Source organism: Corvus hawaiiensis, chromosome 7 (assembly GCF_020740725.1).
Source record: "Corvus hawaiiensis isolate bCorHaw1 chromosome 7, bCorHaw1.pri.cur, whole genome shotgun sequence".
NCBI classification, from domain to species: Eukaryota; Metazoa; Chordata; class Aves; order Passeriformes; family Corvidae; genus Corvus; species Corvus hawaiiensis.
This window is the reverse complement of record NC_063219.1, coordinates 9,240,314-9,265,440: the sequence shown is the minus strand read 5'-3', so window position 1 is coordinate 9,265,440 and position 25,127 is coordinate 9,240,314. Positions and strand designations below refer to the sequence as shown.

Below are 25,127 nucleotides of genomic sequence, written 5' to 3'. Positions count from 1 at the left end.
AATACAGTTTGAGTTTTAAAATATTGTATCCAGTGTTAGTCACTACAGGAGGACAGGTGAAGGTGTTGCTTACATTGACGGAAGAGCACAGCTATTAGAGTAATTCCTAAAAAGTTGTTTTTACTTTGTTTGACAGTTTTTCTAGACTGAGCATGCTTGTGATGTACCTTTCTTTTCTTCACCAATACAAAATGAAAAAGTAGTTTAAGGTTTCACATAGTTGGAGAAAAATAGTATTACCTTGCCAGTTGAACTTGATGATGATTCTGTTGCAAGGGTACGTAAAAGTCTGTTTTCTTTTTTTTTCATTAGGTGTTCAATATCTATAATGCATCTAATTACAAAACCTAGATTTTTGATAGCTTTAGTATGATTGTATTCCTTTAAGACTGAGTTTTCTGCTAAAAAGATTTATTTATATCTTCCATTTTACAACTTAAAAATACAGCAGGGAGCTGCTTTCACAGCCTTGGCAATGGGAAAGGCTTTCACTACAGAAACTTAGTTCGAGGAGTAGCATCTACCGCTTATGCATTAGCTTGTATGTTCATCTAAGAACAAAGTTCAAAATACAATTCTCTTAACATTTTCTACCCACTCATTTGAAGGATTGAACTGCCTTTTAAAAACAGGTTTTTTTTTAAACAAAGCTCTATATAGTTGTTACAGAAAAACTCACAACGTGGTTGCGGGGGATACCTGTATCGGCAGTCTTTCTGGACTGTAAGTCTGACCTGAAAACACTGAATACAAGGCAGCTGTTTCATTCACAGTGAAGCTCTGAATCTTTCCGTGAATAGTAATGGAAAGCATTGGGGCTTTAGTTTTATGCCTTCTGAAGGCCCCAACAGATGGAGCTGGTAGTTCAGGACATTGTCGTCTGAACCTTCCTGCACCACATTCAGGGTTGTATGCAAGAGCTGGCATGACAGAACATGCCTGCATTGCATTAGTTTATAGTCACATTGTGACTGGAACCTGCCCATACATCTGGCTTTGTAGTAAAGCACTGAAGGGCTGGCACACACCCTGTGCTGTTGTTAATCCAGACTGTGAGAGGGGGTGAAAGGGCATCTGCTGTGTCCCAACATCAGGCAAAGCTCTTTATAATGGCTGAACTGTCAGGTACTCACACAACAACCAGTCTGACATTTGATAGTTGTATAATGTTCTCTTACAACACTCACAATCCAGTAAATCAGAAACTAGTGTTTCTTTTCATTTCTTAAGAACTTGATGTGGTACCTTCATTGTAAGTTGATAACATGATTACTGTTTAAATTACCATTTATTTTCTGCTGCTCTTGCTGAAGTAAGACATAGGGTAACGTGTCATGTGGCAGCTAGTCACAGGTCCACTCTTGAAAAAGATGGATGATTGTTTTTCTTTACATTTCTTACAGGGACTTGCAAGAAGCCATATGTGGCACTTATCGATGGCATTACAATGGGAGGGGTAAGTTAAGTACCTTGGTGTGATACCTGATAGATTGTTTTCAAATAATGTAGTGTTCTGTCCGTGAGTTGAATGAAGCGCACACAAGGCATTTCCAACATGGCAGTTGAAGAACAAGCATCATCATCTGAACCTTGTCTCTTGCTTGTCAGGGTACACTGCTGCTCTTGTAGGGCCTCTGCTGTTCCTTGATAGCTAATACAAGTGCTTTCTCTGAGGAAAAGAGCAGAATCCCCTCACTGCTGGAAATAACCCTCACAAAGGTTTTCAGAGTACTGAGGGGGAGTTGGTATATCATACAAAAGCTGAGAATAGTTCTCCACTCTAAGTGTATTGAAAAATAGAACTATATAAAAATACATTTAAAGAACAACTCTGAAAAATTGGCAAAATTCTCAGCTACACCTTAACAGACATTCATGAGTTCTATATTTTTCGAACAACTAATCTGGAAATGCATCTGCTTCTGTGGTACTTTTAAAACATCATTTGTGGGATCCTGATTCCACACACACACCTCACCCAGGGCTGCACCTTAATTCTAAAGCAACATAGAGAAGACTCTATCATATTGCTAGTTATACTCAGTGTTAATAATTTTTTCAGCAATTGTTGTCTGTAAATACCATAAGTAGGTAGTTAACAGGGCAATGCCGTGCTTTTTTTTACATGCTAAAATTCTGTTCTGTTGAGTTTGACATCTGTAGGATATATTTGCACCATATCAGAGAGTGGACTATAATGATCCTCAGTTATTTTGAACAATGAGTTTGACTAAGAAGCGTGTCTACCCTGTCACTGCTTAGATTTCCATTGTTTTCTGGCACGTCCCTATGATATGGGTGTGGAGTCTATTTAAATCAAGTTTGTCAGAGATAGGATGCAAGAAGTGGAACACTACGTGATCCATGACCTGTCATGACTCTTCCCTTTCCATCTTTCCTTACACATTTCATTTGTCTGTTTTGGTCTTTTCAGCTTGTGATCTAAACACACAGTAGCTCTCTTGCCCTTTGCTTTTCTACCAAGTCCCAAAGATCTCAGCTAGAGAGCCATTCCCCCCAGCCTAGTATACATACATTGTTTCCAGCATAAAGGGGTCTTGTTCTGTAGCTCTTCTTGCAGGAAAAGTACTTAATTGACCAAAGGAGACCTGAAGGTTTGTAGATAAGAGGTAGGGAGTCCATTTATTTTATGGACTTTTGAATAATAGGATGGAAAGGTATGAATGAGCAAAACTGCCCAGCAGCCACTGTCTTTTTGAAGGTCCTGCAGATTGCTCATTATGAATGTGGCCTGAGCAGGAATAGAATTCTGTCCTTTGAAAGGAAAGTGTATTTTTGGACTGAAAAGAACATAATGGAGTCAGATGATTCTGCATTACTAAGATTCTTCATGAATTCTCTTTCCTCTAAAGAGCTTCTAAGAGACAGCAATTAGTCTGAAACTTTATTTTGGATAACCAAATTTTAGTGCAGGATACCCAAATTTCAGTGGGACCATGACAGAGTTTTAACTGCCATTACGGTTTGAATGACCATATATTTGCTTATCATATACTAGAAGTAGCAATTATCTTTGTGGGTAGAGGATTAGATTTTGACTCAGCAAGTATGCGGCCTAACTTAAGGGAGCAAGTAGATGGGTCTCATATTCCAGAATATTTTAAACTTTTTTTTTTGTGTAACCTTGAGTGCTGTTTGATTTGAATTTGTTAGCACAGCTGCAGTTTACTCTGAGATAATGTACTTCCTACAGGAGTGCAGCATCAAAACACTTCCCCCCACACGCTGGCAGCGCATGGAAGCATCTCCTGATAATTTAACAAAGAAGGCTAGCAGTAGTATTTCTCAACACTGATTAAGTTTCATGTGTGTGCTTTGTGTTAGATTTGAGTTGTCTGACACCCTTTTCCTTTCAACCACCTCCCCTGTAGGCAGATGTCTGTAGAACATTTGTCACTTACAAACTACAGTAGATGCCTTTAAAAGATGGACATTCAAGCCCTGGGCTTTAAAAGCAAGTCATTTCAGCTTGGGTTTAAAAGTCAAGGGACACGTCTTAAACACTGCAATTTCACTATAGGCCATTTATCTCTGAATGAAAATGCAAGCAAGCCAGTCTCAACCTTGCTCAAACAAACAGCATTATGCAGATTGCCTTGCTGTTCTTATTTAAAATTACTTAAAAATCACAGAAGTGTGTTAGAAACTCAGTTATTACGTGCTTAGGTAGTAAAACTTGCTACTGGTGCACGGATACCATAGATCCGTGATGGTAAAACCAGGAATTTTATCCAAAAAACGAACTGTTTCCACTTCCTTATTGGCTAGGGGCTGGTAGATGGCTTTGGGAGCTTCATTAGCCAACAGATGGGGCTGTGGAGCTTGTCCTCAGCCCCTTCTTGTCTGTTCTGTAGTTCATCAAAAATTGATATTCAGTATAAATGTATCTTTTCATCTTTTTGTACTTATTTGGAGCAGTAAGTTCAAATTTGTAAGACAAATTTGTTAGAAGCAAAGGTGTCTGCAGTTTACTGAAAAATAGTGAAATGAGTTACAAATACCACATTTACTGCTAAAGGACGTGCTCTGTTGAAAGGAACACTGGGCACTCCCATGTTGCTAAAATCTAGTTCACATTTAGCTGATTTCTATCCGTAAATTTTCTTTTTCTTGAAATTAAGTACCCGAACAGTTGACAAGAAATTGCGAAGCCTGTGGTTTTTAAAAATACTGTCTGCAAATGATGTCCTAAGTTTGGTCTTCTTGGTTTTAGAAAAGTCACAATCTTAAGTTCTTTGGAGATGAATATAAGTGATTTATAAGATCAGTCCAAAGCTATGGTTTTAAATAGGGCTTTGGCACAAAATATATTACTGTGTCAGATACTCTCTCTAACAGACAAAAAGATTCATAAAATTGTTTTGAAACCTCTTTCAGAGCCAAATAAAGCACACTAGACAGATTGAGTGGTGGCTTTTCAATGATTTGGCTTGGAATTCAAGGTGAATATATGACAGGAAAAAAAAAGATAAACAGGGTGTAGACTTTGGAAGTTGGTGAAAATGTTCAAGGTCACTGGATTAACTTTCAAAAGTTTAAAATATATGTAAAAAAACTTAAGGAGCTTTGCAAAATCAGAAGAACATTTTCAGGAGCAAAGGCCATTGCTTTTAGTTTAGACAGGGATCTGTAACAGCATGAATGAAGTACCCTTTTTGCTGTATCGTATTCTAGATCATGCATGGATTTAGAAACTTCCTGAGCTAGGCTTCATTTCAGAACCGTAGTGCTAAATAACCATCAGTGGTCACACTCACTCCCCTCTCTGTACATCTTGCATTTTATGACAGTAAGTAGGCTTGGTGTTCAGAAAGGCCTCTGGCAATCTATTTCCCAGTTCAGTGTTGTGCTTTGTGAAAAGCAATTTCTTGCTGTTTCAAGCCTATTGTTTAATATTATGAAATGCTTATGTGTTTAATTATCAGTAAGGCCAAACTAAAACCCCAAATGCTTATTTTTTTACTGGTGAGTAAAGAGAGTGTTGCTGAAACATAGGAATTCTTGGCTTTGGACAATTTTCTACAGGATTTAATCCTTTAGTCTGGCCTCTTACGTAGCATATTTGCTAAGTTTGTTTTAGCCTTGCTTTAAAAATTTATGATTTTAGTTTTAGGATGAGAAAACATCTTCCTGTGGGGGAAGTAGGTTTTAACTTACATGGTAACTTGCAACATTTTCAGTACAGAAATTAAGTTTGGTAGAGTTGCTAGCTCTCTTAAATCCTTTGCAAAGCACTGTGATTTTAGTTATTCCAAGCATCTTATTTTCCAATCTTCTTGTTTAGGAAGTATCATGGGAAGTTTTTTCTTTAATACAGAAGAAAATCTGACCAAATTTCCACCTCTGACTCCCCCAGATTGTGGGGCCTGGTTTGTGAGAGTAAGAGCAGTACACAGGGCTGACTCCTTTAGTCTTTCCTCAGAGCACCTTACTAGTACAGACTGGGTGATTAAAATGTCAACCCCTAACTGGGTCTTTGGGTTCATGAGTGGCTTTCCTTTAGTTTTGTCAACACACCTGTCGGTATGAGTTTTTTAGGCAAGGTCTTTTACTTACACTGAGAGTCTACATCTAAGTTAGAGTTTCTTTAGGGTGACTGTTGGGACAGCAGAATTTTCTTAAGACCCGTTTAAGTGTTACTTTCTCATGTAGTAATGTGAAATATGTTAAGCTTTAGACTACACAGATGTGTAGAGCTGGAAGGAGCATCAGGATTATTCTTTTGCACTTGCATTAGGGTTAAGTACTGCTAGGTGACTGCTTAGCTGATTTTCACCTAAAGCACTCAGAACTCTCCAACGGCAGGAATTCTGGTTTTTCTAGCTATGTCACCTGAGTGCTTAGTTACTCTTTCAAGCTTGGTTTCCCTAGTGTCTAATATAAGTCTTTAGTATGTGTAATCAGTATATTCCAGTCTTAGTCACAGCTCCCTGTGGACATTTTGAGATACTTGCATTTCTTCCTCCTGGTCCTCTCTCTTTAATAGGGATAAGGATAGCAATTCAGCCTTTCCTATAGATTAAGTCTCTTAGTCTTCTTGCAATCCTCTGGAATCTCTCCCATTTGTGTACTTTACAGTTCATTGCCAGAGACCAGACCATATTTCAGCTGGAGGATTCATCAGTACCAAGTAGAGCAGAATAATTATCCTCCCTTTATTACAGAGATATCCTGTCACAAATAGTCCATGTAAATAGGAGTTTTGAAAGCATCCAGTCCTAGTAGGCCACCACTTCTAGTTCTTTGCAAAACTTCTACTCTCACCTCTTTCCTCTTTGCCTAACATAGACTTCCATCACAGTCCATTCTTCTATTGGTTACCTTTTACCAATTTTAAATCTTCTTCCTTAAACTGAACTCATTTGTCAAAGAGACAGTTTTGCAGAGCTACTCTTTTCTTCAAAGACTACAAAGGAAAAAAAAGTACTCCTTTTCTCTGAGTTTCAAGACACCTGAGTGCCATATCAGGTGGCACTAGGCTGATGAGGCTGCCCAGATGTACTGAATCTAGGCTGAGTGTTCCAACCGCAGCCCTTGGCTGCCTTGGTGCAGACTGTGCTGTAGTGTGATACCTTCAGTAGTTCTTTTCACAACAGCATTGCCTTATTTGTACTAATTTCATGGTTGCTGTAAACCTGTGAAAAACATCCAGTCATTTATTCTATGGAAATCATACTTATCATCTCTGCATTTGATTATGCCTTCCTGAGTGTAGTTATTTTCATTTTGTTAGTTTCTCCAAAGTGAGATAGTTTTGAATCTTGCCCTTCAAAGTGTTTGCCTTCCCCAAAAGTAAACTGTGACTTATAGAAATTCTTGTTACTTCATCATCCAGGCAGGTAATATAGCTGTCAAATAAAATTTCATTAATGATTGGCTTCTGCATGACCTCAGCTGGGGTGCCCTCTCAGTTTTATTGCAAACTGCTGGTAACTCTTAAAATTGTTTCAGAGGATGGTGCCCTCCATTTCCCAGGGGTATCATCTAGGCTGTGCTTCCCTTGCTTGTTTGTGAAAGGAAACTATGCTGTGGATGGGAAAGCATCACAAACACTGCAGTTCAAAACATGAAGCTTTTTCAGAATGCTGCTTAATGAGTGATGTCATTTTAATCAAGGGATAATGCAGATGTTCCAGGGAAACACATGCAGCCAAATTCCTGAACCTACTCCATAGTTTGGAAATACTCATTCTATTGTGCATCTACCTGTGCATCTTCACTTCTGGAATACAGAATCAGGATTACTGCACCTGTGTTGTAGTAGAAGAGTGAACTCAGTACCTAATATTCAGTTTTAGTTCTTTTTCACATTACTGCCATTTAATTTTCAGCAAAACATTCCAGATGCTGACATTGTTAGAGGAATCTACTTTTCCTTGTAAATCAGATCCCAGGACCTGATGGGGTATCTACCAATAGTTACAGACGTCTACACTTACGCTTTAGTAGGATTTGGTCAACAATTCTTACTACATTAATATTTGTTCTCAAGTAAATTGGTAGTGATGTCATAAGCAGCTTGTATGTTATCCATTTTAGTCAATAGAATTTTAGTACACAAAGGAGCTGGAGTTGACCAATAGCTGTCCTTATCCTGTCCCATTTTTATCCAGATTGTGCAGCTGTAACTCTTTAGGAATGTTCCTTTCACTGCCAACATATATCTGTTCATGTAAGTTGTGTGCATGTAACTTTTACTCAGAAGTGTAGATAGCAGCATTTGAGACTAACATTCAAAAACTAGGAAACATTAGGATTAACCGTATCTATAAAATCTCACTTTTTTGCCCACTTGTGATACAATTTTTAATTACAGGATTGTGCATTTGCAAGTGGATATTGCCCACAGAGCAAAGCTATTCATTCTGGTTTAATTTGGGGTGCAAATTTTATTGCACATCATAGAAAACTCATGAAAAATTATGATTTTACATAGTACTTCTCTACTGTAGTGGACATTATTACCCCTTTAACCCTTTTTAAAGCTAGGAGACTGGAACCTAGAAATGTCAGTACTTCTTGGGACTTCTCCTGATTCTTATTCTTTTTCTTTCTTTTTGTAAGTATGTCATGCCTCTTGTCAGCCATCATGCTCTGGCGCGTCTTCGGTTTTGTTTTAATTCACACTCTACAATCTGCCCTGAAGTAAAAGTAATTGTCATACTAAACCTAGATAAGCTGCTTTCCAATCCTCTCCCTGCCTGTCCCCCTCTCCCCCTCCCTCGTGCCTGTGTACCACAGAGAAGCTTGTGGCCTGTTTTGTTGCCAGTGCTTCAAAGCTGAAGGCAGCTTCTGCTGTGAAATAGAATACAGATTTTGCAAGTACAAACAAATTGTTGTGAGATTGCCTTGTGCACCACTTATCTTCTGAAATATGGGTTGTTGAAAACAATGCTGAGGCAATCCTAAGAAAGGGTTCACTCCTTGCTGCTGTTCCAGTCTCTCTGCCATCTGGCCACGCTGCTCTGCCTGCTTGGCTCTGGTGTATGATCCCAGGGATAAATGGTGCTCTTCATTTTGTGGCTAATCGGACTAGAATGTCAGCAGCTCTGCACATCAACAAAATGTAACCACTGAATGCTCAATGGTTTGCACGTGATGTTATTCCCCAAAGGGCTTATCATAAAGCACTGTCTTGAATACAACTATTTTAAATTATAGCTCAGTACTGGTACAGTAAGTAAAACTCCTTTTCTCTCCCTCTCCTAACTCTACAATGGCTGAGATTTTTGCTGGCTTCTGCACAGATTTGTTCTTTCCATTTAACACCAGACTCTTGGTGTGCTAAAAGTCCCACTATTTTTCTCTAATTCTAGGCCTTCGTATACATGCCTAGCCTCATATTGAGAGTTAGCTCATTATTTCCCTCTCCTTCCCTTTATTATAGATCAAGGAATAAAAGTTCTAAAGGGAATTATCTTTGCCTGCTTCCCTGTCCTTTCATATTTCTGCTCATTTTCCTCAATTCCTGAAGAATTTGAGTGCTCATGTTCTTCTTGAGTTGTAAGACTTTTAATCAGTCTTATACTTTCTAAGCACTTTTTTCGGAGAAAGAGAGCATCATTACAAAAATCCTCTGGATTCACTCCTGTTATCCCAAATAACTGTGCCACCATTTAAATGAAGTTCTGATGCACATACCTGTCTTTAAGAACAAGAAGTGTTTCTTCAATTCTAAGATAAAGCCTGAAAGCTCAGTTGTGCACTGATGCACGTTGCTGAAACACATTACCTCCCACTTGCCTGCCCTCCCTGCAGACATTAGGATGTGATGAGCTGGACATAGAAATCTCTTGCAGTAGCTACATTTTTAGGTGATACAGAAGGACAAAGGGAGAGCTTCTTCCAGAATTTTAGAAACAATCAAAAAGCCACACTTGCTATCTTCTTCTGAATACACATGGCCAGTTAATGTATAAAGAAACCAAATTGGGATAAAAAGAATACTTTCAAATGTAAAACTAGAAAAAGTTGACCTTGTTACTAATTAAAAGCTGTAGGCTTTTCAGATCTAGGTCTTCTTACATCTTCTCTTTTCCTTCTGTTGCAGTACAAGTCTTGTGCCCATAAAAATTTGTGCAGATTATGATAGCTACCGTAGTAAAAATTGTTAGTGATCACTGAAAGCTTGGGCTGGCAGTAGAAAAACCAAACCTGGGCTTTTAGAAAGTCAGTCTAAATTTGGTTGATAAAGGTCACTCGCTGCAGCAGCATTGGTGCATAGAATGGCCTATGTGTTTTTTTCCCTAAGTTTTCCTGTAAGAAGAACCTGACCTAAATGATTGCTATTCATGTAGTTGGATCAATTTGTTTAAATACTTAGGGGTCAGAAGAACAAGACCGAGACATCAGATATTACTACAGATAATCTGTCTCCTGTCAGCTCGTTCTGCTTCTATGTGTCTGTAGCAATTTGGACTGAGACTCTCTAATACATAATCAGTATATGAAAATTAATATTTTATATTTAAATTATATCATATTAATATTTTACGTTTTAAATTACCACACTAAATTACTGAAAAATTTCACAATACCCACTGTTTTTAAAGATATTTTTAAAATACCTGTATAGAGTTGATTTATATGTCAACAGCCAAAGGAAGTGATATTCTAAGTCCAGATTGATCTGTCATGCTGCATTGCTCGGGTTCATTTTGTCATCTTGTCTGTTAGTATCTACAGATGAAAATGAATTACACTCTTTGGAGTAGGCCATAACATTAATGATGAATGAAGATTAATTTTGATTCAATTTAAGATTCATTGTGTCTGGATGCAGGGGGTAATGCTCTTACATCCCTGATTTTTGATACACTGTAGCTATAAGCTCCTGCTGCTTCCTGAATCAGTTCCAATCTGAAAACATTTTTGCTGCACCTTGGCTATTTTTACTCATTTGTATGCAGACATATTTGCCCTTTGTTGTGTTATGCTCAATTGATTGCTACATTTCTTTTTGGTTCTAGCTCTACCAGAAGCTATTCTCATGCAGTTAAAAATGTAAAAAGTGTAGTCACTAGATGGGAGCTGTTACAATAGGTCTTTTACTGCAGTCAATATTGGTATTATCATAACAGTGCTTAGTCAAACAGCTAAAAATTATTTACCAGCCTGGTGAAGGTGACACAAGCAACATTCCTGAAGGCCTTTTCTATTTATGTTTCTTTTGTTGTCTTGCCTACGCATTCCTTACAGTCTGGGATGGATTATTTAGTAAATAGCCAAGTGTGATGTATGGTTTTGCTGTGACACAGGTCTGCTTTTCTGTATGTGAGCAGATGCTTAGGTATGTCATTCAGAAAGGGAGTATTTATTTTGCTCTGTATTTTTCCCTGTTGTGATGGCCCTCAGTTTCTGAATAACTTTCCCAGATGTGATAAATTCTCTCATTTACTAAATGTGGGTCATTCTCAATTTAAGATAATACAGCCTTCGGGACACAAAAGATTCACAGTAGCTGTATTTCATTTCTTCATCTATCGGTCACCTGGTTTTTCATTAGAAAAATAATTTGTAATAAGGTTCTGTATTTATCATGAGAAACAAAATGGAGATCAATGATAAAGTTTCTATACACAGCCACATAATGATTTTTGAAATACAGCACTGAGTAGGCAGTCTTGTATGGGAAAAAAAATTCAGATACTCTACATTCTTTTTTGTAAGCTTGTTGATGAATTCAGACTGAACTGCCTATAAAATTACATTCCTCCCTGAGGTACACTGAGACTGAGTTGAGTTCTAACACTGTTTTTAAGATTAATGCTCTAATATCCATGTAGTAATAAATCTGTAATTTGTAACCAAACCCCTTGATAGCCTATCTCCAGTAATACATTGTCAGACCCTCATTTCTGCTCTTATCTATATTTTTGATTCATATATAAACCCTACAGAAGGAGAGTTGCCATGGTTTAACCCCAGCTGGCAGCTAAGGCCTGCCCAGCCACTCCCTCACTCACTCGTGGGCCAGGACAATTGGGAGAGAATCAGAAGTGTAAAAGTGAGAAACCTCATGGGCTGAGATAAACACACTTTAACAGGTGAAGCAACAGCCACACACACAAACAAAGCAAAACGAGGAATTCTTTCAGTACTTCCCATGGACAGGCAGGTGTCCAGCCATCTCCAGCCATCATACGTAATGGTGACCTGGGAAGACAAACGCCATTACTCCAGATGTTCCCTCTGCCTCCTTTTTTCCCCCCACTTCATGTGCTGAGCATGATGCCATATGATATGGAATATCCCTTGGGTCAGTTGGGGTCAGCTGTCCTGGCCTCCCATCTCCTTGGTACCACTAGCCCCCTCACTGGTTGGGTGGGGTGAGACTCAGAAAAGGCCTTGACCCTGTGCAAATGCTGCTCAGTATTAACAAAAACATTTCTATATTATCAGCACTGCTTTCAGTGAAGACAGAACACAGCCCCCATGCTAGGAAGAAGCTACTCTGAAGAAAACTACCTCAGCCAAATCAGCCCAGGAGTTTAAGTTGGTTGCTCATTAATTTCTTTATTCTCCTTAACTTCTAGCCTGATTCTTTAAGTATCCTTTACAAAATTCAAACACTCAGGTGTCAGTGGAAAAACGTTTCCAGCCAGTAAAAGCCTGATTGACCACGGGAGTGTATTACCTTGGAAAAGTTTGAAGGAAGACATTAGCTTTAGTATGTAAGATAATGAAAAGCGGAACTCTGACAGCAATATATAGTGTATTTTAATAAAGATATTATAGTGTTAAGACTTGTATGTGTAAATGCTGGAAGTACCTGGTGAAGTGAACACAGTCCAATTGAAGATAGGGGGGACTCTAGCTATGTAAGATTTCAGCTAAATTAAAACAAAATAAAATCAGAAAATCTAGAAATTAAGGAGGAATGCATTTAGACTTCTGACTGGTTTGTTCTTTACACAGGATATTATTAAACTAATGAGTATCTGTCCTCTGTATTAGCTCTAGAAGGTTAAACACATGCAGTGATCTGTTAACTGTTTGGGAAGTTACAAATAAACAAACAAAAGCATATGAACACCAGTAAAGAAGTTACTGGGATTTGTACCATTAATTAATTTTTCTCTCCAAATTTTATTTTAATATTGGATTATTTAGAAATGATCTTCAAAGAAGTAAGAACGTATTTGCACCACTTTCCTTATAATAAATAAAAAGAAAATAAAGTTTTAGTCTTTTAAATATACATCTGAAATAAGGCTGTTATCTATGATATAAAACTCGAAGGCTATCTAGAAAACAAATCCAATTATGGCTTAAGCACTTGAGAAAGTGAAATCTGATTTAATTACTTCTTTCAAAAGAAAATTACATCTTTCAACTTTCTATGATTAAAACTTGACATTTATTTTTATCACTCTAAAAAAGGAACGAGGTTGGAAGAGAAGCTCCCTTCATGAAATTCACACTCAAATCTTTGTTACTTAATACTCAGGCTAAAAATTTGAGTCCTTAAACAAAATTCTGATTGTCTAGAAAGCAAGCCAGAAAAAATACTTTGAGATAGATGGTATTTGTATTTTAGATATAGGATTATAAAATATGAATTTAAGTGTAAGAAGGACCAAAATGGACATGATTTTTATTTCATTATCTTTATAAAAAAGCTCATAGTTACTGCTGAACATGCCTAAAAGTAACAGCAGGCTTTACTTAATGCAGTGAAAATATGCTATTATGACATTTAAAAAGTTGAAAGTGATGAAGTCACATTTACATTTCATTTAAGAGTTCTGAAACTGTTTTAGGAGTGAACATAGCTTTACATGCAGCTTTGCATTTTCAGGAGAACTAAATACAGGCCCATTGCTCTTGCTGCTGCTCAGATGAGATCTGACCAGTGCTCAGAGAAAGGGCTAAAGGACAGATAAGGGACGAGACATAAGGTTTGTGCAAATAAGATTCAGATGTTTGCTCAAATCCCATTTGCCTCCTTGGAAGAGCAGTTCTTCATGTGAATACATTTGGCTTAGTCCCTGAATATAAAATCAAGTTTGATAATCAGTTACCCTATGAAATTAAACTGGAATGTTAAAAACTTCATACATCTCTATTAAAACCCAAGAGTGGCAGAGAGTCATTTCACAGAAGAAACTTGAAAATATTTTCAGGTTTAGTTGTGTATCACCCTAATGGAATAACCAGTGACAATTAATTTCTTGTTGGGCAGAATTGTAAGACAGGCCAGGGAAGGATGTAAAGGAAATTGAATTTATATGAAATTGAGATAACTTTTCAAAAATTTTGATGTAAACCCCAATCAAAGGTCTCTGTAGATAAGCAAAAGGAAAAGAAGTTCTATTCTCATCTTTAAAACCTGTCAAATACATACTGGTTGTCCAAGGGAATATCACCCAATTAATCCCACTGTTTTTTATGGGAAGTATGAAATATTGTGAAGATATTTGTGAAGACTAATAGCCTTAGTGGGTAAAGTGCCATTTTTTTAGTATTTAAACAATTAAAAATGTTATTTAAAATCTCTTGTATTTAAGTAGTCAGACACTGACTACTTCTGGCCAATGATTTTTGAGATATTTTAGTTTTAACATAAAAAAGGGATGGCTGGAAGGACTGAGCAAAGGGAAAATTAACAGTGAGGAACGGAAGTAAACTGAAACAGTGAAAAGGAAGAGAGAGAGAATATTTGTATGAAATAATTTCTTGTGAAGTATTCAGCAGAGGGTTTTGTCTCCACATAGGATCAAACACACATTTCTATTGACAAATATCATGTAGGTAAGCTTTGAGAAGTGAGACCTCAATATGTGTGTTGTGGTTGTGCCCTATAATCTAAATATTCTTGTATTTCTTCAAATACTATTACTAAGTAGTAGTAACTTTTTCAGATAACCATTTTTGGTTTTACTTGTCAGTTTGCCTCTTGAAGATTTATCTAAATTAAATTTATTTTGTGCTAAGTTAATTTTTTTTTTTTTTTATATTGGGCCTTGTTGCTGCTCACTACCTAAATCAGAAAATATGGTGTAGACAACACAGAAACTCTTCTGCTTTTGAGGGAAATGTTTCATCAGAACAGGCTGCTAGAGAAGAGTGCTAGATACTTAGAAATGTAAATTCCATTAATGACTTGGTGAACACAAGTGCCCAGGATAAAAAGTGAGTTTCTTTCACGTATTTTGAATTTCAATCAATAATGCTGAAGGCTTTTTCTGCTTGAAATACTTCTGTGTTTATAATGTAGGTAATTATCACATTAGAAGAATAGTTAATTATTATTTCTTTTGAAAGTATTAGGATGACAGCTTTGTGAAATTTATGTATTTTCCAAAAGGATTGGCTTTTTTTTGGTTGGTAATTTGAAGTACGTGCAAAAATTATAGATGGAGTAACATGAGCAAAAGGATGTCAACTCCCCTAGTAGTGGAGATAACAGGGTCACTTGTGGATTTTTGAAGTTATTCTCTGTATGACTCACCCATCATTCAAAGCATAGAATGCTATTTCAGCCAAATCATGAAGGTAATATGAGGCTTTATTAGTGTTTGAACCATAAAAGGTCTTCTAATATTTTGTTGAGATGCACATGGTAAATCTAATGCTACTTATGTTGTAGAGCAAAGCAAGAGGTATGTTACATAGGATTGTGGTCATGATTATTTTTACCCGTAATTTTATAACTGTGTCCTTTGCCTGTGTAGGGAGTTGGCGTCTCAGTCCATGGACATTTTCGAGTTGCTACAGAAAAGACTCTTTTTGCCATGCCAGAAACAGCAATAGGTAAGTGTGTTAACAGATTATCACAAGTTAACATGTTTAGGGTTTCACTGTTTGTGTAACCAGGGTGAAATATCTTTGAATGCTTTGGTGGTAGGGAAAGAATTTTAAAAGGGAATTAGAGATGACCGTATATGAAAAGTATTTTCTATTAAATTATTAGAAACTTACCTGTGTTCTGGGAGTTGATCATTGAAGCTCTTAACTGTGTAGATTGACACAAAGTCTGACAGGATAAAACTTCTTTTTAAAAAGGAACCAAGTCTTGCTACAGATGAAGGCAGGTAAAGTCTGAAGCTCCCAGTGCAGGTATGCCAGCTTTACCGTGGGAACTCGGTATGTGTCAAACTGGGTGTACTACAAGCTGCTCTGCAATGTTAATGAGACAGATTTTGGAATTCCAGCTTTTCTTGTAGATTAATAATGTAGACCCATTAAAATCGTGCACAGATTGTGTCTAGGCAAGATCACAATGTCTTCAGCGTCGCCTTTTTTTCTTTTAAATAGCAACATGTACCATGTGTTTTCTAATGTTTGATCCTACAGTTTCTTTGTTAATTCTGAGAGGTACAAAAGAAAATGTAGAGCTACAGAGCTTCTAAGCTACATAAAGATACAGGTATGGCTCAAGAAAAATCAGATTGAAGTGATCTCCTGATGCAGCTGTCAAGCACAATAAAGCATAATAAACCACCCAAATATAAGCAAGCTCGTTATCATTTTAACTCCTGAAAAAATATTAGAGCAATTGCTGCTAGCTGATAAATGTAATGTAATTTTTCTGAACGAGTAAAGTTGGGATAAAAAAGCCAAAAGCTATTTCAGCCCTCTAAGGTCTGGGAGTTTTTTTTGCTGAAGAAAAACTTAGTAAACTAAACTTAAGCTTTAATACAGCATGAGTTTTCTAAAACTCTGAAGTTTATAATCGGTTGTTGTATATGAAAATAATTTGAAGTAAACAATTTGTATTTGTATTTTTTTAACTAAACATAGAGGTTCATTGGCATGTGAAATTATTCTAATAATAAAAGTATCTTCACTTTCTTCTTCAAAGGTAAAGATGTGAGTAGTTTTATATTAACAAAAACTACGTACTTTACACAGATTTCTTGTGGTGACAAGGACGTATTTAAACAAAAATAGACTGTGAAGATGTGAAGGAAAAGCTTGGAACTTGCTTAGGAAAGAAAGTAATTAAACCGCTTTTGGGATCACTTAGAAGTAAAACCACTGAAATCTGTTTGGATTTAAAGGCTTAGCTGTTTTGATCTCTGTGGGGTGTGTTTAAAATGTCGAGCTCTCTAGATACTGTATTAATTGTTTTTTTCATGTGCTCACTTATTTCAGTAGGCATGACACCTTTGCTGGGAAATGAAAACAAAGCATTCATTCAGTGGCTCCATTTTCACACAGTTACTCTGCACTTGTACACCACCATAAATAAAAGGATATTGATAAATATGCCACTTAGCAAATGGAAAGAAAAGGCAGTTTTAGACTGTGGAGTTTGACGTAGATAAGATAAAGCACTAGAAATTAGCACAGAAGTAGGAGGGTATGGAAAAACCACTGGTGGGGAGAACAAACCATGAAAGTATAATGTGTGGGCTTTGAGGTGATGTTACACTAATAATGGATACTTTCTTGTATATCCCTGCTAAGTTTTTAGCTTTCTGTAAGTCAATACTAATAAATTCCCAACCCCTTGTGCCAGACAAGGTAAGAACATAGCAGCACTGCCTTTCTTATGCTTGGCAAATGCAGAGTTGCACCTTTGGGATTACAGCAGAGCATGTTGCTCCTGTGTCAGAGCACAGACTGCAAGTCAGCAGTACAGGCATAGGCTTATGGCCTGGGCAGCCCAGCAGTAACACAGCTCTTCTCTTACTTCAGTAGGAAATTGAGAAATGATTGCTAAATGCTAACAAAAAAACCAAAAATCAAGTATGAAATACATTAAGAGAACCCCAGTAGCAAAGAGAAACATACGGGAAGCGTTACTGAGAGAATTAGGAGCAATATGTAGAACATGGACAAGAGAAGTAAAATTATAAGAGAAAAAGGAAGACAGGAATACTGAAAAGGATACAGTAGAAGCTATAGCAGACTATGCAACCAAGTAATTTTCAAGTGGATTAGGTAGACCTTCACTAATCCTGTTTGTAAATTCCTTAATTAAAGAAACCTTCATTCAATTTAGCTTTATTTGCCTCTAAAACAACTTAGGCTAATCAACTTCACAGTTTATTTAGAACTGAATTCCCTGTGTATGGGGAGTGGAAGGGGGCACTATGGATCCCAATAGAAAGATGTTTTTCCTCTGGAAATGTGCTGGAGCGTGGGGAAAACAGTAGTCCAGCATAAGTATTATTTTAACTACAGCAAAAAGCAAAAAATATTGTTATTGTTCCGGTGGAGGGAGAGAATAATATAATTACCTTTTTGCTTTGGAGGGCATTTTAAAGACAAGTTTTACTTTGAAATGAGGTTGGGTGGGGGTTTTTTTTGCAGTAGAAGGATATCCAAGGGGAGACAGATGAATAGAAACATTAAATAGAAGTCTTGGCATCAATGTTATGATGGCTCAAGCTGAGAAGGTATAATGTAGAATAGACTATTTGAGAATGTGAGTATAGATGAAAAAGAAGGTAAGTGATGAATTGGAGTTAATACAGCTTAGGGCTTTTAAAGGGTGTCAGCAAGGCATTCAGCATTTCAGGAGGAGAGTTTTATGTCTCAGTAGCCTGGGGGATGAGGAATAAATCAGTTAATGACAGCACACCCATCAGTGGGAATAGAATACTACAGCTGTAGCTGATAGGAAGTGACTCCTAAAACCAGCTTTTTGATGTATTAGAAGCAGCAGAACAAAAAGAAGACCAAGAGGGAACCAAAGGGGAACCTGAGATGGGTTAGATATTATTAAGAGGGAAACACTGAAGAGCAGCTGTCTGAAAGAAACCTCCCCTTATTCCATCTGAGGGGGAGGACTGTTCAGGGACCACTAATTTCCCATGTCTCAAAATATTTGGAATAGGGTCTTTCTATAATACATACATTGACTCTTCTGTGAACAAAAGCAATTAATTGTGAGTGAAAAATTACCATCTTCTATCAGAATCCCATTTAAACTCCTTATGTACATGTGAATTTTCCCAGTTAGTATCTCTTCTTTGGCATGTGTCTTAGGAGTTTCTTATTGCTCATTTATATTCTTTTTCATTTGTTTCCATGATTTATTTATTCTCTGGAAGTGAAAAAAACGCAGCACACCTTTAATTTCTTTAAAAGACTTTCAGTTCCATGAATGCACCATTGGCATGATTTCAAACTAGTAACTGGACCCTGCTTCTATGCACTCAGATTTCTGAAATCAATACAGCTAAGCCAAAGTTTTCTCAAATTTAAGTATGTTACAAAACATGTCTAAATTTATTTTGTTGGTGATCAATGTATAGAACAGAAGGTAGATACTTTGTAATTACAACTTTTTAAAGTATTTTAAATCCTATTCACAGCTTTGAATTTTTAAAAAATTACCCTAATCTGTAGATTTAAAAAAATATACAAGACAGTTACTAAACTGGAGTTTAATATTTTTTTTTAATTTCAGCTTAGTCACAGTTCTGTCAAAGAGCCAAGTACTAAGTCAGCATCTTGTGCCTCCACCTTCAGGAAGACCCTGGCAATGCTGTTGATCTATTATTGAATTCTCAACCCCAAAATTGGTTCAAACTAAGCTGCGCAAGAGGCGCTTCATCAGTGTTTGATATTTTTATCATAATAAAAGATTTCAGTGAAACAGCAGCATCCAGGTTGAGTTTGCACAAATTATTTCATAATTCTTTGTGTCACTTCTCTTTCTTAGCTGAGAACACACTTGATTTTTCAAGCACCTAAAATTGTCTCGAGCTGTTGGCAAATAGCTTAAATATTTTTGTTTGGTATATGTTTGTAAAGTATGTGCCAGTAGAAAGGATGAAGTTTGGAAAGTGTTCAAGAGTTTGGTTTTAGGAAGGGTTTTGATGCCAGAAATGTCAAGACAAGTCAAGAAGAAATTTGGGCAAGGTTGCTGTGCTTATGTGAGGGAGATGAAAGTGAGACAAGAAAAAATTGCAGCTAGTGGTGATTAGTACAAGATCTTCTCCCTTCACTTTTGTTTTGTGTTGTTTATTACAGGCCTTTTTCCTGATGTAGGTGGAGGGTATTTCTTGCCAAGACTCTCAGGAAAGATTGGCTATTACCTCGCACTAACAGGATGTAGGCTGAAAGGAAGAGATGTGCTAAAAGCTGGCATCGCTACGCATTTTGTAGAATCTGAAAAGGTAAGGTGCCAACAGTGCTGGCCAGGGCACAGCCCACAGCCACAGTGACAGGTTTGGGGTTTCAGCACCCCAATATACTGTTACCAACACGAGTGTCTGCAGAGGTGCACTTATATTAGCTGGCCATGCCCTGCAAACAGGGATGGTGAGACACTCTCAAGCTGTCCTTCTAACACTTGCCAGCTGGTGACAGCTTTGCTTGAAGAAAGGAGCAAATGGTGCTGTTTTTGCAATTCCACTGTTGGAAGGACATGATCTACTCAGCATTATGAAAGTGGCTTTATAAATGTACAATTTAGACAACAGTGTATGAAACTAGAGATTTATACAACTGCAAAGGTTGCAGTCAAGGTAACACCCCATTAATGTGTTCTTTCCTCTCAGACTGGTGCAGCCTGGCTTAACTTGCATTGGGGGGCTGCTTGGGAAGCAGTTCTTTGCTGGTCACTGCAGACGTAATTAAATTTGGGTGGTTCAACACTAGCAAATGAACTCTGTCTCCTGGTGGTGTTTGCTTTGTACTCCTTTAAGGTCTATCAGAAACTTGGGGAGGATGAGGGGATGTTTATATACTTATGTCCTACTATTACCATAGTAATAGCGCAAGTAGTATGCTTTGTTTTACTTATTTGTAATTAAATCTCATTTTTAATAGCTACCTGCCTTGGAGAAAGACCTGATAGCACTGAAATCCCCTTCAAAAGAAAAAATTGCAGATTTATTGAACTCCTACCACATGAAGGTAACCTGAAATCACTGAAATCAAGCAAAATTGTTAAATATATGTAGACGTTTTTTTATCCATGCTACTGATTATCTTTTCTTATGGTTGAAAATAATGAATTTCCAAACTCTTTGCACTCTATCCATAAAACTTGTGTTAGCCCCATGTAACAATGGGCATGAAAATAAAAGGTTTTTCTTTTACAGTCAGTGGCGGTTTTAACTGCATTGCAGTTCTCTTTCAAAAGAAAGAAAACTTCTAGAGTCAAACCAGTATTCAGTGTTATTCAGTCAGTCTATTACTCTGCTGTTGTTCGGCTTTAAAATGTGCTGTGTCTACTCTTGTTATTTCTGTTTTGTAATTACTAAGTTCATAAATAAGATTAACTAGAAAAATTAATGGGATAAACTAATTTACATCATAGTACTGATTTTTTTGACAAAACAGAACGCTATGAAATAGGAGTGATTATATGTTGCAGTATCCCGCTTTACAAGATGACACTGAATGGAAACGGAAACTGTGTATTTTTAGTTATCAGAGCTGAAATGCCAGGGAACCTTTTTCAGCTTCAGCTGCTGTTCCTGAAACATCTGCTTATGTCCTAAACCCCTTAATGCCAGAAGATGTGAAACATTTGACAGCCTTCCCACAGAAGGCCGATGGATCTATCACACACTTTGTCTAAATAAATTTTTTTAAATGACATAGAAAAGGAAGAGAAATGCTTTTTTTTTTGGTCATTAAAAAAGCCTAAACATAGGCCTGTATATTTTTAAAGAAAATGAAAGGGTTTTTTTTTTAAAAAACAATCTCAGGTTTTTGAGTAGATTTATCTACACTGACTTTCTTAGTGTATTGCACATAAGTGTTTTGATAGAATAATCAGAATTACTTGTGTACAAGATAACCACCCAGACAAATATGCATACAAAGTATCTCAGAGCAAGCACTGCAGTATGAGGCAACATCTTTAACATTCACAGGATAAAGTGACAAGTTCATATATACACACTGCAAAATTGTAATTCATTAAAAATGGCACTGTCTTATGAATATTAAGTGTTCATTTATGATACGATATTTCTGTAACACAAGTCACTGAAATTTTTTGGTACTGGTACACTTTTAAGTCTAAAATAACCAAGTAAAATACGTATTTGCTTTTTAAATAGTGCACAGTTGATCAAGAAAAGGAGTTTGTACTTGATGAACATATGGAGAAGATTAACAGGTATTCAGCAGTCTTTTTAAATTTTTTATTCTTGTGGGTAGAGAACATGAAGTTAAATCTAGTAACAGTATTTCACAGATAAGGTGAGAGAAATGACCTGCAAGTTTAAGTAACATTTTGTTTCTAGGGAGCTTTAGCTGAAGCTCATTAAATATTTCACTCATCAGTACATTGAATACTTAGGCATAGTGGCCTGATTCATAGCCTATGGCACATTAAAATTAACATTTTCTGTAGATATTGGATGGGAATTTGTGAGAGTAACTGTTAAGTTGAGCAGGAAATGTTACCCAACACATTTATAGTACTCATTGGGTTAAGGCCATTTCTATGATAGCTTGAAACTTCTGTGTATCAGAAAGGGAAGGAGAAATAAGTGGGAGTGATAAGAAAGAGCTAAAACTGTGGAAGAAGGATGGCAATAACTACATTTAGAGATAAAAGATACTGACACCAAACCAGTAGAATGGAACTGATAGCTAAAGATTTGATATGTTATAAAAACACAGCTGAGACTGATGGCAGTAATTGAAGTTCATAGATAAATACCAGTTTGTTAGTGAATTGAACAACATGGAAGACATTGCTAAGAAAAGCCAAATCAGCTGGTTATGCCCTGCTTCTAATGTCAGTGTTATCAACCCTTCAAAGGTAAGGGGGAGACTGAAGCAGCTTGTTAACTAATTTTTTTTCTTTTAGTATTTTTTCAGCAAACAGTATGGAAGAAATTGTTAAAAAATTAAAGCAAGATGGTTCTCCTTTTGCCATGAAGCAGCTTGAGGTAAAGTCTTCTATGTCATTTTTGTTAGAGATTTTAAGTCTGGTTTTATGGTTTATTATCATAGGGAAAATTTAGTCACCCTGTAGGACTTTGGACTGAGAGCCTCAGCTTCTCACACACAGTCCTGGGAGATTCTCAGTAGTTCTACTCAGACAAGGGTATTCCTCTAAAATCACACAATGTGAGCACCATCTTATAGTGCATAAAACTGTAATCTAATGTAAAACCAAGCTCCCCTTTCTCTTCCTGTCCCCACAGTCAGGGGGGTTGTTGGGAACAAGTGTTCCCTTTATAGCTTCTTATTTTATTGGCAAAACTTGGAAGAAAACAGTGCCAAAACAGTGTTGTTGTTTTTCTTCAATTCCAGATATCTCATTTGGGTAAACAGCAAAAAATTTATAATCACGAAGTTTTTTTTTATCTTTTTAATGCATTTCTGAGAGTTGGATGTAGTCACTACTCAAAAAACGTATAGCAATGCTAAACACATAATTCATACTTCAGCCTCAAAAGCAAGAAGCAACTCACATTCATTTATAAATGATGTCTGTATTTTCTTTTTTCCTTTGAAGTATCTTTGTTCAGGTGCCTTGTAAAAGTTTGGTTTGGAGCTAGTGAAATACTACAGCTGGATAGAACTGAAGCATTTCTCAACAAAAGGGTCATTTTAACTTTAGTTACAGCTCACAGAAGAAATCCTCCTTTCATAGTAAAACATCCATCATGTCTGACTTTGATATGAGCAGAAGGAATTTTATAAGGTAGTGTTCACATTAGGCATCCTGTCACTTTAAAAAAAAAAATGTAACACATTGTCACTGGAACTATCAGACAGTTTTTGAGAAAGGAAGTTTTAAGATTATCTTTGTGCCAACCAGTACATCTAGTACCTTGCAAGAAATTTAGCATAGCTCTTATAAAAGTGAAATAGAATAAAATGGAAAGCTCATTTTTTCCCCCTAGTATTCAAGTTTCATTGAATAAAGCAGTCAGATGTACTCTGGTGCCAGAACACAAATTTTATCTGTTTGTATTTTATTGATTAGGTTCAGTGGATGTTGAAAACAACCAAGAATTATTGGTTCTTTATCCATATTGTTTATGATAGTACATTTGTTTAACAGTTTTAATTTAGAACTTAAAACTAGGTCATCTACTTCAAAGTTACAACTTTGTGTAACTGATTTTTAAAATTCCTGAACAAAAAAGAAAAAAGGCTATTTTGTTGCTTCTTCAGTTCTCTCATGTCTTTAATAGGACTTTATAACAACTTTTTTCTTTCATGTGATTCATAAGTGAACATCCTTGGAGTTGACCAAAGTTTCAGAACAATTGTCTGTTCTGTTCAAGAGATAAGAATGTGTTAGTATGACTTGCTTCAGTCCATGCAGAAATTCGTGGGAAAAACCCCATGAAACAAATCCCACATTTTCTAGCAGATGCAAGACTTGCTAGTGTGAACAAATACTCAAGTTTCAGAAGAGTTTCTGACAGCAGATGTACTGTGCTAAGCAGTAGGATTAGGCAAGAGTGTGAAACCAAGGTTTCACTTTAGTGTCCAGGTACAGGAACAACAGCAAATTCAACTGATATATACTGTATCAGCTGATTCAGTAACAGCAATGTCTATCTTATTCCCCTTGTTTACCCCTATATTTATTATATGTATAAGAAGACTTATGGAATAAGCCCAAACTGAAAGTTTAATACAAATATCCTAATTTGGTACATCTAGCTTGTACCTTGGATCAACAGATACCTTTTAGTGTTAATAAAATGGAACTCCTAGTTGTGCCATAATCCAAGTACGCTGTGAGCCATGCTATCCCAAGTATCCTGTTCTCTTTGACCTACAGTACTCCTGCTTTTTACTTTCAAAACATTCCTGCTTTGCAGGCTGTCGCATATCTGATACTGAAATACTGCATGAAGAAGAATATAAATTCATTAAAATTCTGCTTGAGAATGACTTCATGATTTCTACCACATTTTGAATGCAGTTACAAACAGGTAGAAAGCTAGAGAACTTTGAACTCAGTAGTTTCCAAACCTTTAACTTCACTGCTTTGTTTTCAGGATTTACATGAGCCAAAAAGCTTTAATCTGAGTGGCAGGTGTACCATTTCTAATGGGATGAAGTAAACATGTAGGGTCAAAACCTGAAAAGCATCAGATACTTGACTTGGTTTTCACGTAATGCTTTCTTAGAGCTTTTTTGGCAGGACAGTGCACCTTCTGAGCACTGACACTTAATGGTTTAAAATCCTTCATTGTTACTGAATGAGTGCCAATGTAGTGTGCAGGACACTGCAGACTAAGAATTACAGGACACGTTGTCCCGATCTACTGGTCAGGCAAGGATGCACATAATAGCTCCTGAAACTTTAATGTGTGTGCAGCAAATGGGTGAGGTAGATTACAGGAATGAAGCTTGGTAATGTTGAATTCAAAGCAGCATTCTGAAACTGTTCTAACAGACCAGTGAGGGTGATGTTCTGTCCTTAGGCAGCTTTCCTGTGTGGCTTTGGCTAGATACTCCTCATACATTGTCAAAGCTCCTCCAGGACCATTGTTCCCTGTAGTTGACCAAATGCATTGATACCTCAGAAAGTAAGTGATGGGTGTCTTCATCTGTTGCAAAGGGAGTGATGCACTGAACCTCTGAGACGTTTTTGGGTTTTTAAGTGAAAGAAAATCACGATTCCCTCTTGTACTCTTGTAAGGGACTCCACTGTGTCAGCGCCGCTTAATTCAATCACCTTCTGATAGTATTTTATTGGTGTTCAGTCT

The 25,127-nt window shown here is 36.8% G+C and overlaps 1 protein-coding gene and 1 long non-coding RNA gene across 3 annotated transcripts in view; one reads left to right on the top strand and one right to left on the bottom strand.

The window, feature by feature from the left end:
• HIBCH (3-hydroxyisobutyryl-CoA hydrolase) overlaps nucleotides 1–25,127 on the top strand; it is a 41,479-nt gene that overhangs the window by 5,422 nt on the left and 10,930 nt on the right. For both annotated transcript variants that reach the window (XM_048309014.1, XM_048309015.1), the window contains exons 6-11: nucleotides 1,404–1,456; nucleotides 15,198–15,276; nucleotides 19,453–19,598; nucleotides 20,254–20,340; nucleotides 21,498–21,556; nucleotides 22,256–22,337. In XM_048309014.1, coding sequence (XP_048164971.1) covers nucleotides 1,404–1,456; nucleotides 15,198–15,276; nucleotides 19,453–19,598; nucleotides 20,254–20,340; nucleotides 21,498–21,556; nucleotides 22,256–22,337 — 506 coding nt within the window. The remainder of the gene's footprint in view (nucleotides 1–1,403; nucleotides 1,457–15,197; nucleotides 15,277–19,452; nucleotides 19,599–20,253; nucleotides 20,341–21,497; nucleotides 21,557–22,255; nucleotides 22,338–25,127) is intronic.
• Nucleotides 11,490–18,522, bottom strand: LOC125328407. Its single transcript, XR_007204703.1, has 3 exons — nucleotides 18,379–18,522; nucleotides 15,445–15,642; nucleotides 11,490–11,676 (listed from the first exon to the last, which is right to left on the bottom strand). It is a non-coding gene; the product is annotated as an uncharacterized LOC125328407 (long non-coding RNA).